Here is a 14006-nt window from a genome sequence, read left to right as displayed (position 1 = left end):
AACCATTCACACTAAACTGCGTCATTGATCACGTTGTTTTTTGTGTCTCAACTTTTTATACTTGATATTTTTGTTGTCGTCTTTTGATGTTTATCATACATTGCTGTTGTGAACTAATGTCGAGTTCAAAACAAATGGAATGTCGAGTTCAAAACTGCGTCATCGATCACGTAAGACTGGTTCACATGTCTTAAGGGAACACCGTTAATCTTGAAAGGTCCTGAAATGACAAGAAACAACAGTGAGAAACACTCCAATACAGTGACACAAGGCAGAGGATATATAGGAAAAAAAACACTCATAGAAACTACCAATCCCAATCACCGACATGCACAGACAAGTGGCTCTCTTGTATTTACGTTCAAACACACTAACAAAATTAATCACTTTAAATACATATGTAAATAATGACCATTTTCCATGTGCCAAATGGCCACAGCTTCATAAAATTAACAACCACCACACGTTCATCAGCCTGTTTTCCCTTGTAATATATTTGTATTTAGTACTTAAGCCATCATCTAAAAAATTGAAATCAACCAGCAGAACAATTTACACAAGGAATAAGAACTAATAAATCAATCAGAACAATTCGATAATGAAGAACTGAAACAGATGAAACAACATTTAAGGAGAACAAGAACTTGCCAGTGACCAAAAGCAAGCCAGATGAAAGCTGCTTAAGGAACACAACTCTCTTCCCCATGAACCTCGCGGCAAGAATGATCAATACGGTACCAGGAGTACTGCTAGCTCTACACAATAAAAAGAAAGAAAATACCTAAACATTATTACGTATCCAAAGAAGAAAACACACAAAGGTTACCACAACTCAAAAACTTACATGAGACTATACGAACCAGTCCAATTTAAAGTAACACTGAAAGTTAAAAATATAAAAACACATTTCCATCTCACAGTTTGTGAAATCTCAACGATTTAACCAAAACCCTAGAAAGTGACATCGGAATTTCGATAAATCCGATGAGATTTGAAAGAATCTTCAACGAAGTGACATCGGTGGACGATCTTCATGTTGTCGGGGACGCAGCCAAGGTGGCTAGGCATGGTTGCAGGCCATGCGTCATGGTGGTTCAGGGTGGTGACACCTTTTGGGTGTTGGGTCTGGGTTTTGGGCCTGGAGCCATAGCTCCAGTTTGGGTTCTTGGCTCAAGGGCCTATCGACATGGATGGGTGTTCAACGAATCCCAACAAATTTTTTTTTTTCAATTCAATTCAATGCATATAATTTAATGCATGAGCAGTTATTTGATGCAATTCATAGCAATATCAAATTCACATAATTCAACAATTATATATATATATATATTTATGTAGAATATAAAATTCGAAAAACGTAAAGTTGGGTCATGTATTATGGTGAATGTTCATGCTATCAGGGCTGCAAAATGGAAGAACCTGTTTGCGTGATGATATGGATGAACTGGTTTGATGCAGAAAAAGCTTCCATGTTAGATTCCAAAGCGCAACGGTAGGAGTGTGCTGATAACGTGTTGTAGCCTATTTACCTGACAAGGGGGAGGGGGCCGGTGGCAAGTAGAGAAAAGAGAGAGATGTATTTGTAGAATTGTAGGGGAATGTGTGTGTTGAGGATCTTGTTATCCCCCATACACAGTACCTTTATTTATAGTATTAAGATGGAGAATAATTCTTTCATCACCAAGGAATACAAGTCCATATAAGCTAAAGATAAGATTTTTTTTTTTCCAGGAATTTACACTAAATTTAGATTTTCTTTTTATATTAATTTAAAGTCCACCTTCTCTCTTAAAGAAATTGATTAACGTCACGAAATTGCACAAATAAATAACAGTACCGTTAGATCGATCAGTTTTTTTGCATAATTTGTAAATTATGTATATTATAAAAAATAAACACGTTAATTAGTACTACCAACAATGTCGTATAATTTTTAAAAATTAGTCTAAATATGTATTCTCACTTGCATACCCAATAAATATATGCACTAAAGTAATCCAACGACTCTCTGCGGAAGAGATAAATTTTGTAACTAATTCTCTGCGCTTCTTTAGGTAAAGTGAAATATGAGAACGCTTCCTGTTGTAGTTGTCTAGGATAGGTTTCATGTAAGGGAATTTATCATTAAAGTTGTCAAGTACCCTACAAACTTTACAAAGGGATTCAGGCAGGGCGCTTAATTACTCTATATTCTCGATCTCGTTAAATCTTCACATACTATTAATGTTACGTTCTATTGTATATGAGCTAATTTGTTAGATCATTTTCAAAAGAGATATAAAAAATGTCACATAGACGTATAACAGTAACAAATAACCCACTATTTACTCCAACTGAGATGTCAAAACTAACGTAGAAAAAAAGGCTAAGCTGACATGGACAAAGAGATGTCAAATTTGAAGTTGTTTTCAAATAGGATAGACTAAATGTGTAGATTAAATTTTGGAAACTAAAGGACATGAAAGTTGATGATTAGTTTATTACTTAAAAGTTGATAAATATGCTCATTCTTATTAGTGACACATCATTAAGAGAAAGGGAAGATAGTTGAAACGATGGGCTAGTAGTGCGGTTGAAAAAGAATACCACTTCAATAAAACAAAAAAAATAAAAAATAAAAGAAACTAAAGGAGCCCACCATACCACACCGTTTCATTAAAAGGAACACGGAGTTTTATAACTAATAAATGACAATGTCTGGTTTTTAAACAAACCAAATCCTCATAGCATAGCACACCCAGATTCTAGCATGTTCAGAAGATCGGAGGGGCGGAATTCTCACTTTTTGTGGCTATTTCTGATGACTAGAAGGGCGCCCGCCCCTCCTTGCACCTCTGTAGCTTCACAAGTGGTACACAAGTCTACTTTGCGGCTCCGGCCGAGAGTGAAAATGGCATCCTCCAACCTACTCTTAGAGAGTGTTGCACCACTCATAGTGCCTAATACAATCTCATGTACTCGCTTCGACTGAAATAGGTATCATAAGCACATACGTCAGATCCAGTTGAACTCCCATTTCTGGTCCTAACCAGCCTTATCTAGTCCAAACTCTTTATTGTCAGCTATACGGAAACCTGGGCAAAATAGAGCATATGGGTGACATGACACCCTACTGCGCGACAACACTAACCTCAAATGACTGTGTTAAATAGCTATGACATCTGAAGGAACAGGGTCAAGCGGATGAGTGACAAACTCCCCTTTTTACATGGGTCATCCATAAAAATTACAAGTCGTCATAATGACTCCTTGTCACCTACAAATAGACATCCTGACTCCTCACCAATGGTTAGACAATCTAAATTTATCCTATACACTTAATATACATTTCCCCGTCTTAAAGCCTACCTGACTTGATCATTAGAATGTCTTCACTAGAAACCATCCTCCCCAGTACTCTGCTTCACGATCATTTATTCGTCTTTTTCTTTGCAAATCCTCTCATCTAATCTTGCGCAGAATTGGGTCCAACAATGACTAGAAGACTCCCCAAAAAGAAAAGGATGACGAAGCAGAGAAGGTTGTGAAACAGTTGACCCTCCATATCTATTGCATCTACTAGGATCAAAATACATCAGCTCGAAGAGAAAAGAGTAGAAGCTAGCTTGCAAGAATCCCAAAATGGTCAGCTTTGTAAGCAAACCATTCCTCATCGACGACAATATCATCATGTTCTCAAATAGAGACCTAGAAGACGTATTATTGGAACCAAATTCACACACCACCTTGTGTGGAAGAGATGCACACAAACTTGAGTACATGCAAAATAAGAAACAACTGTGAGCAAGTCTAAAACCAAAAAGGGGTGAGCTGGCCAAAAGCTCTTCGACGATCATGATAGTGAATTGTTGAGACTCAAGCAGTAGGTAAGAGAATTCAAGTATTAAGATTGCGCTACCAAAGATGAATCCTAGATGTGTGTATTTATACCATTGAGAGAAATGCCTTTTTAGGATAAAATTCTAAGCTGGAAGAATCCTAGATGATATATAAGAATAGATATTGCAGCCTCTTAGGAATTATGATTATTTGTGATGCATGCCAATTCCTAGATAGTAGGAACTCCAAGATTTATAGGATTTGATTAAGTCCATATCTGGATCAAATTGCGTTTCTTGCAAAACAAGTATAATCATCAAGTGAAGTTGCTCGAACTTCGGCGATCAGAATAGGGTGATGGTGCCACCATCTGTTCCGCTGATCCAGCTCCTCTCGAAGCTATCGAGTCCATGATCAAACTTCTGAGGTAATAATATTTGAATAGGTCTTACTCTGGCCCTGAAAAATCATAATACCACACTGGCCCAAGCACTGCTTGGATTGGTAGATCCGCAAGAAGGATGAGAATGCTTGAAGCCCATGGAGCGTAATTCAACAGACTAGGCTTAACTCCTATTAAAGATGTTACTTGTCTCCTAAGTAAGAAAACCCATTTAAGGTCAAACTAGGATATCATGGGAATTAAGCAATGTAATTATGATTCTAGGAGGATTAGGTATCTTATCCTAGATTTCCTTATAGACAGTCTCCCGATTTGATGAAGATTACTTTCCTTACAAGGACTCTCAATATCTCTATGAATACTTTAGGCTGGGTATCTATGAAGGGGACATTGATCTTTCTCTCTCGAACTTCTACACACATATTCTCTCTATGCCTAGTAAAAGAGGCACATATGCCGCCGTCTACACATAGACACGTCCATGGAGAACTCATCTCCATAACGCGTCGCCATAAGCTATTCGTCAAGGCTGGTTTACACCATTAGTCCTCCAAACTACACATGTGGTGTAATTCTCCTTCTCGGAGATACGTAGGCAATCCTATTCGGATTCAACAACACCCCCCAATCAATCTCATTCTCCCCTAGAGAGCAATCATGGGCATGTCCAATTAGATTTTGCCTTCGTTTGCGGATGTGCGCGAATTTGGTTTCAACGTTTACAAGTTTTTTAACTTTTTGTAGTATAATTGTATGAACAATTTTTTTTGGGTTTTAAATGTTATTTTTCTGTTCTTGTAATCATTATTGTTTTTTTTTTTTTTTTTTTTTTTTTTAATTTTAGAATTAAATACATTATTTAATAGTTTTATTTTTTTAATTTAAAAAAAAAAAAAAAAACTTGGCTTGTCGAAGGCACCATCGTGTAAATCGTTTACTCAGTGGCTTTTGCTCGACGGCTGTGCCATCGGGCTATGCTTACCACATTATTTAATTATGTCCTAGCAAACTAGGTTGATTTCGTTGGGTACTCTCGTCCGACAACGGATTTCATCGGGTTAACGCTAGTTTACCCAAAGTTTCACTTGACAATTCTTTGCCGACAGACCTCCGTCGGTTAAAATTTCCGACGAAGCCAACGAAGCTTTTTCGCCTGGCAAAGTATTTTTTTAGTAGTGATAGTTTATTCTTTGTGTACAAATAAAAATAATAATTTTTGACACTTCTAAGGTGTCATTGACCATATTGTTGATGTTGTCAAATAAAGCGAGTTATAATTTGTACAACAAATCATCTTACACTGTTTCAATTTATTTATTTATTTATTTATTTTCCATTATATTGTTATCATCAAGGAATAGATGATGAGTTATTTTGAAGCGAAAATAACAATTTTGCAAAAAAGAGTTGTTCACTAATGAAAGAGGGTAATGAGTTCCACAGTTCCATTTTTCCTCTAATGCATTCCACTATTTTTGTATCCTAATTCTTATATGCTTTACTCGTCTTTAGGGAGAAAAGGAGATTGGAAAACACTTGCCATTTTTCATGAAAGAACTTGGCACAGTTAGATCAACCACCCCGTGGAATTCATGTGAGGGTGGTGGTCAATTCTATAAACGAACAGGTAACTGTATGATCATCCTCTTTGAAATCGTAGTTCTCTTCCCCCTAGAAATGTAAGTTCTTGCGAATAATGATGTCCTTGATTTCAATGAGCAATGTTTTATCATTGTCAACTGTCGAGAATTAATGATGTAGGAAAACTAAAAACATGAATGCATGAATGGAATTATATATCAAGTTTCAATGGGCATCAATGAAGTTGAGTCAATATATGAAAAGACCTACTCAGTTGTTGTATGAGTCTATAAGAAAATGATTTGCACAATTTTTTTTTTTTTTGGAAATTGTTATTAGCACTTCAAAAATCTCATTCTACACTCTTTACAATTATATTTTTCTTTCTAATTATAGAAAGTTTGAAGTGCGAAATGAGATTTTTGAAGTGTTAATAATAATTCTTTTTTTTTTCCCGGTATATCCTATATTTACGTATTATGAATCTCTTTAAATTTAATTTAAAGACAGTAAATAAAAACTGTGCAGAAATCAGTTTTCGAGTCCAAACTTAAAACCTTCCCAATAGAGAATGCAACAAAAAAAGCATGTTGACCCCCAATCCCAAAGCAAGAAAGAAGCTTCTAATGGAGGAGGTTGTGGAGCCATATCAACAAACTATTAACACTAAATGAGGAATGTGGGGCTTGAACTTGTTAAAAGTACATATTCAATATTTGAGGGTTCAAAAAGCACTAAGTCCAAAACATCATTGCACATAAGAAAGGCAAACCCTTTGAAGTTCTGACCAATGTGGGGTTTTCAACCGTAATTATTTGTGCGAATGTGACTATAAGTGGGAGGTCACTTTCCATTCAAGGCTTTGGTTTGTTTTGGTAAAATGGCATATGATGATATGATTACACTTTGAGAGCTCAACCTCATTTCAGCCATTTCAATTGCATGTGAAGTTGAACTCATAAGATTTTCGTCTTTGCGGCCAATGATGAATGTAACTTTGCGTCCATGTGTGAACAATTCTTTCCTGAAACCGGGTTCTCTCCTCTCCAATTTTTCCTACCCTCCAATACCCTCCTTTCATTGCTAGTCGTTCAAAACATTTCCTTGTCGATTCAATGCTAAAGATTACGCCACGTAGGCAACAACAATCCTCATACTTCATTAAACGCAAACGACGACGCTCGCAGACCCCAAAAAAGCGTCTTCTCCGTGCTGCCTTCCCCCTCTCTCCTCTCTCTGGAATTGCCTCCGATAAATGCTCTTAAACAAGCTTCCCAAAAAAACCAATCTTATATGCATGTTACGTACGTAATGAATGTTGTTGAGACAAAATAATATGCAAGGGAGCAGTGGCGAAGCTAGGATTTCTCGGGAGGAGGGGCAAACTTAAAAGCATGCAAGGTTAAAGAAAAATGTCAACAACTAAATCTTTCTATATAGTAATATCTTCCATAATTAATCAATACAAACAAATTACAATTGTTGCTGGCGAGGTTTCATGTCATGAAAAGGTCGCATAATAGGCTCATTATCAATAAAAGCAAATACATCTTTCTCAATGTAAACATGCATGCTATCACTCAACCATTGATCTTCCATTTTGTTATGCAATGGTGTTTTCACAATCTTCATAGCAGAAAAAGCTCTCTCCACCGAATTGGTTGCAACTGATAACACCAAAGCCAATGTAAGAAGCTTATACACTAACATATAGCTTTCACACCTCCCGGTCTTCACTAACTCTTTTGCAAGATCACTAATTCCTCTCAATGTTGAAAACTCACTATGCATCTTCATATCATGAATGTAATTGTCAAGTTGAATTGGAAGATTCATAAGGTCCATACGATCAAAATCTTGAGGATAAAGTTGGGCTAAATGAACAATTTTTGCTTTGTCAAAAGATGCAAAATTATTCACCGGACTCAAACATGCCATACAAAGAAGTAACTCGGTATTTACCTCATTGAAGCGATCATTCAACTCCTTTAGTTGCATATCAATGACTTGAAAATAGAGGTTCACACGATAGTAATGGAAGTTTGTGATTTTTGGAGCTTTACACCTTGATTTTCCAGGTACGAAATGCAAATCCTCCATGTTAGGAACATTAATATCATGCTTCTCACAAAACTTTTCTACATCATGAAACAAGTCCCCAAAGTCATCATCTCTCAAGGATTGTAGTCTTTGCTTGCATACTTCCACTAACGCCATCGCATTCACAATATCTTGATCTTTCTTTTGCAATGCTTGTGATAACTCATTTGTAATTCCCAATATAAGTCTCATCAAGAAAAGGTGAAATGCAAAATCAAAAGTTTGTATGTCTTTGAATAACCTAGTTGCTTCATCGAGATTATCTTGGTTGCGATCACTTTTAATCCATTCAACCACCTCCACCACGGCTTCAAACATAACAATAATACTAACTATAGTACCATAATGCGAGTTCCACCGTGTATCACATGGACGCATGAGACTACTTTCTTGATTTAACCCTTTACCTGGTTCAAGATTACCAAGATCAAGAGCTTTTTGAATTTGTTCTTGTTGTTTCTCTCTAAATGCATCACGACGTTTACACGATGATCCAACAAGATTCACCAAACTACTAGCATTGATGAAGAAATTGGCAACATCCTCATTTTCCTTTGCCACGAATACAAGAGCTAGTTGGAGTTGGTGTGCAAAACAATGAATATAAAATGCTTAACAGTATTTGTTCAAAATCTTTGTTTTAAGACCATTTAACTCACCTTTCATATTACTAGCTCCATCATAGCCTTGTCCTCGTAACTTGGACATACTCAAATTTGTTGTAGCAAACAATCTCTCAATGGCCTTTTCAAGGGAGCTACTAGTTGTAGAGGAGATATGTTGAACACCCAAAAACTTTTCAATTGCTTCTCCTTTTTTGTTCACATAACGCAATACCACTGCCATTTGCTCTTTAGTTGAAGAATCATGTGCTCCATCAACCAAAAGAGAAAAAAAATGCACCTTCCATATCTTTAGCGATTGTATCTACAGTTTCAATGGCACAAGCACGGACAAGATCTTTTTGAATATCGGAAGAAGTATACTTAAGATTCTTGGGAGCATTCTCAAACACAACCTTTCTAAGTTGTTCATTAAGCTTGGAAAGAAATTGCATAAGCTCCAAATAATTACCCCTATTGCTTGATTTCAACGATTCATCGTGGCCATGGAAAGGCAAACTTTGTCCCAATAACCATCTTGTGCACTCAAGTGAGGCACTCAATAAAGCACGATAATTAATGCGAGCTTCATCAGTTTGGTTAATCACAAATATTTCAATGTGTTGTTTTTGTGTCATCAAATCTCTAGCTTGTTGTACAACCTTATTATGAATACTTCCAACACCTCCCTCATGGACTCGAAGATTTTCAGGTCCTTTCTTCCAATTTGTAAACCCTATCTCAGTGAAGACATCACTTCCAGTGCTACCCATTTGATCAAAATCACATTTGAAAAGATAATAATAATGGCAAAATGTAGCATTTTTTGATATACTATACTCCAACCACTTGAACTTATCAAACCAACTGATGATAAAACATAGATTGTCACTAACCTTTCTTGGCATGATGTGGTCTCTAGGTTGACAAGGATCAATTTGGAGATAATGTCTACGAATTGCTTCACGATAATTAGGTGGCTAATCAAGCATTCGACGTCTATGGGCAAGGTCTGCAGGAAGATTAGCCAATATTTCATCCAACTCAGTGGCCTCACTTTGTTGTGACCTACTCGGAATATTTGAAGGAGAAGGACTATCCGAAATGTTTGAAGGAGGATTTAAGCATTGTTTCTTATAGTATCGTTCCATTACGTAACTGTAAAATGGAAAGAAAAAAAAAATCTTAGACTCTCAACTAATCATATTCATATGAATACAACTAATCAATTCAACTAATCATCAAGAATTCAAATTTAATTTTCACCCTAAAAAAATAATTTCATAATTTCATATCAATAATCATAGAAGCATATGATTCACATCAATAATCAATAACCAATAACCATATTAGTGCATTACCATATTATTCTATACCAATTAAACAAAATTCGTATTAAATAATTAATTAGGGTTAGAGATTATACATATAGGAATTAAAAAATTTACCTTTAAAGAATGGGAGCCGACGGCTCAGTGGCTAAAGAGTGGCTTGTGAGTTGTGATGGTAGCAAGAAGTCAACGGGAACAGAAATTGAAAACCTTTCTGTTCCGTTGGGATTTTGGGAGCAGTGGGACCTTACCTCTCTGTCTCCTCTCTGTCTAACTGGTGAATGGGTTACGGGTAGGGGTAGGCACGGTGCGGTTCGGTGCGGTTCCACCCCTAAATTGGAACTGGAACTGAAATATATTAACGGTTCGATTCGGTGCGGTTCCACTTAAATTTATGACTAGAACCTTACGGTTCGGTCTACACCGGTTCCGATTCGGTTCTTGCCGGTTTACGGTTCCTAATAATAAATTATTTGAACACCAAATCATTATGCATTCAAATACATCTTCTAAAACTGATTACATAAAGTTGCATACAACACATCTTTTTTAATGCAAATGTCTTTGGTAGTAGCACCAAGTCAACAAAAAGAGACAACTAAAATACATATGCACTGGTCAATCAGTCAACAAACAAAAAAATGATGAAACAAATTGCAAGTTTTCAGACTTCAGAGAGCAAGCAAGAAGCAGCAGCTCCTGTACACAATTTTTCAACCTATTTTTTAACCTATTATACCATGACATGTGTGTGTATATAATTTATTTATTTATTATTAATAAAACGGTTCGGTTCGGTTCGGCCGGTTCTTGGTCATTCGAAACCGGAACCGGAACCGATTTGAACGGTTCGGTTCGGTTTTTCACTCAAAGTTGACTTTTCCGGTCAACACGGTTTTTTTCGGTTTTTTTTCTTACGGTTCGATGCGGTTTTGCGGTTTTTATGCCCACCCCTAGTTACGGGAGGGATTGAAGAAAGTAGGGGAAACGGGTGGGGGACAAGGCAACACGCACGCGGTTCCCCGATATAATTTTTTTTTTTTTCAAATATCCAAAAGGCGTCGTTTGACTTAAAAAAATTTATTTGTTTTTTACCAGACCAAAACGACATCGTTTTGGCCTAGATTTAAAACAAAAAAACAAAAAACAAATAAAAAAATTTGCTAATCTACTGCTGCTGCGCAACAGAACAAATAACCCAACACCGTCAGCAACAAAAACAGAGGATGAACCAATGGGTTTTCCGGCAAGGGAAGTGGCGAATCCAGATCTCCAATGTTGTTTCCTGGCAAGGGGAGTGACGGTCACCACTCATCGTCCTCACATGACTTCGCGACTGCAAGGGAGTGTAAAAAAAATAATAATGAATCCATTCTCAACCATTAATATAGCATGGCCCGAAGGTCAAGGTGCTACTCATTGCTTATGGTGTTCCAACGTTAGCGGAGAAAATGGAACAAGGTATCCTATCTATTCGTATGGAAAAAATAACCTTGGCCAATATTGGAGGCACAATAATTAAATAAGATATCTCTATATATTGATTTAATAATAGGGCAATCATTGAGTCATAATTGGTAGGTACAATTATAGTAATAATTTAAAATTTTGAGTAAGGTGGAGGTTCAATTTATTTGCCAAATTTTTTCATCTAAATAAAGAAAAATGTTAAAGAGATTTTCTCAAAATAGAAAATTTTTATGAATTTTTTTACGTCTCATATTTTAACGTTAATTTTTGTATTAATATTATAAAATATTATGTCAAAAATATAATGCGGTAGAAAGTCCCATTTTTGAAAAGTTCTTCTTAGGATTTCTCCAGTTAAAACACATCATTCTTTAATTTTGAGATATATTGATGTATGTAACTAAATAGGTAGTATCAAAGGACAAATATTTGTTTTGTTCAAAGCCTTTAGATCAATTCAATGGCCTTAAATAAAAGGTAAGATGACATTAAAAATTTATTATCTGACTTGGCTATACATAAATAACTTTCAGCTAAGCAATACAATTTGAGAAAATAATATTGCAAAAATGTTATTTTTACCACATTTTTCATATTACATTTGTATAAGACCTACATGTGTTGGTAGGTCATACCTCTATTAGAAATGTGGTACAAATGTTATATGAAAGTGTAGTAAATACAACACATTACTCATAATATTGTGGAGATTAATTTTCATTTCAAGAGAATTAGAAGGGGATTGAAATGAATAATTTTTCTTCCTGAGTAATCTATTTCTTAATTTCCTTCAGGTTAGTCACCAATTTTTCGTTTATTCTTTCAACATACCTAAAAAAACAGTGGCGTATTCATTCTAATTCCATGGTCTATGCTAAATTTAGTACTTATTATCTAATATCTAGTGCTTCATCATCACTTCACTGCCTAAAATGAAGATTGACTGCCTTTCAACATATCTAACAACCACCGCTTATTCATTGTAATTCAATCATCTATACTAAATAAGCCCTTATTGTCGAGATCTTCATAATCACTTCACTGGCTAAAATGAATCGTGTATACTAAATGAGGTCATATTGTCTAGTGCTTCATAATCACTTCACTGTCTAAAATGATGATTGATTGATGTGGAACAAGAACATGACAAAGACTAGTTTCTTGGAAATTAATAAGGACATTTGGTACGTAATAACAATATATAGAGCTATCTTTCTTTCTTTCTTTCTCATTTTAACACCGATAGTTTTATTTACACATTAATTTTTATTTTTCACATACTTTTTAATTTTTAACTATAAAATCAAATGAATTAAAAAAGATTAATAGTAAGAAATTAGTGTAGGAGGTAAACATTGCGTATGTAAATTTCACTTTCCTTTTAACACCACATGGATAATTGATGTCGTAGTGTGATTGACATTGACAACAAAAAGAAAACTAGGGATTCAAATCTTTTTACTAACTCCTGGGTATTTGTAAATTTCACTGTCCTTTTAACACCACATGGATAACTGATGTCATAGTGTGATTGACATTGACAACAAAAACAAAACTAGGGATTCAAATCTTTTTTACTAATTCCTGGGCATTTGGGGTCACTGTCAGGAGGTCGACTTTGCGTGATCTATCTATCTGTGGATTATGGCAAAAATATACACAGCAAGCGCAATGATGGAGGATGAACGTATTGAAACAAATTGTAGGCCTTCGTGCAATCGTAAGCAAAAGAAGGAATACGACACGGAAAGTTGTTAAACAAGTGATTTTTCCTCAGAGGCTGTAAGAATGTAATGAGGATTCTCTCCGGATCTTCAGAGATCTTCAAATCGTGTTCGTTTATCGTATATCATGCGTTTATAAATTATTTTAAATATTTTTATTTAAAATTAAATATAAAGCTCTCTCAACATATTTCTAGTATACCTCTTGGTGTAAGGTAAAACATTTTTCGGTGTTATTTTTAGGGTTTGGAATTGCTTGGACAAGTGTTGCCCACTTTGGATAGATGTCATCTGCCCAGTAATACCCCATATTGTACTGACGACCATTGATGTAGTAGTCAAGTTGAGGTGATTTACCTTCCGTCAAGTTATTGAAGAGGGGTGAACGTCCAAGAACTGTAATGTCATTTTGGGATCCAGGAACTCCAAAGAAAGCATGCCAGATCTATGTGTCATACGAGACAACCGCCTCTAACACAAAAGTTGTCTGTCTCGACCTTCCGCTAAAGCCTATTTACCATCCGGTGGGACAGTGCTTTGAAATCCAATGCATGCAGTCTAATGACCCTATCATGGCCGGAAACCCAAGGTCTTCAACTTTGCGAAGAAGCCAATCCAGATCTTCTTGATTTGGCTCGCGAAGGTACTCCTCTTTATAAAGCTAAACAATTGTGTTACAGAATTAAGCAAAAGTATCAAGGCATGTCGACTCAGACATACCATGAGTTTCATCCATTGAATTAGCTAGGGAGTCATAGGCCATCATTTGTAATGCAACAGTAACCTTCTGATGAGGTGAGAAACCAGGGCCGCCTGCTCTGTCTAGCTTTTGTTGAAAATATGGATTGACCTGATGGACATCATGAAGTACACGCTCAAAGACATGACGGCTCATCCGGAAGCGACGTCTAAAATCATCTTCTGTGTACATCGAGTTAGGTTTGAAGTAGTTGTTCATCAGATTGGCATGCTTCAT

General features: G+C 36.0%; 2 protein-coding genes across 2 annotated transcripts; both read right to left on the bottom strand.

Annotated features, from left to right (window-relative positions):
* Positions 1–535: 535 nt before the first annotated feature.
* Positions 536–9278, bottom strand: LOC137748088 (uncharacterized). The gene is made up of 7 exons (XM_068488179.1): positions 8807–9278; positions 8563–8715; positions 7281–8475; positions 6961–7063; positions 2783–2967; positions 845–880; positions 536–755 (listed from the first exon to the last, which is right to left on the bottom strand). Exons 1-7 carry the CDS (start codon positions 9276–9278, stop codon positions 536–538), a joined length of 2364 nt encoding a protein of 787 aa, XP_068344280.1.
* Positions 9279–9485: 207 nt separating this feature from the next.
* LOC137748087 (uncharacterized) lies at positions 9486–14006 on the bottom strand. The gene is made up of 3 exons (XM_068488178.1): positions 13751–14006; positions 13549–13681; positions 9486–9663 (listed from the first exon to the last, which is right to left on the bottom strand). Exons 1-3 carry the CDS (start codon positions 14004–14006, stop codon positions 9486–9488), a joined length of 567 nt encoding a protein of 188 aa, XP_068344279.1.

The sequence above is a fragment of the Pyrus communis genome, chromosome 10, assembly GCF_963583255.1.
Source record: "Pyrus communis chromosome 10, drPyrComm1.1, whole genome shotgun sequence".
Lineage (NCBI taxonomy): Eukaryota > Viridiplantae > Streptophyta > Magnoliopsida > Rosales > Rosaceae > Pyrus > Pyrus communis.
This window is presented reverse-complemented; position numbering and strand designations above follow the sequence as displayed.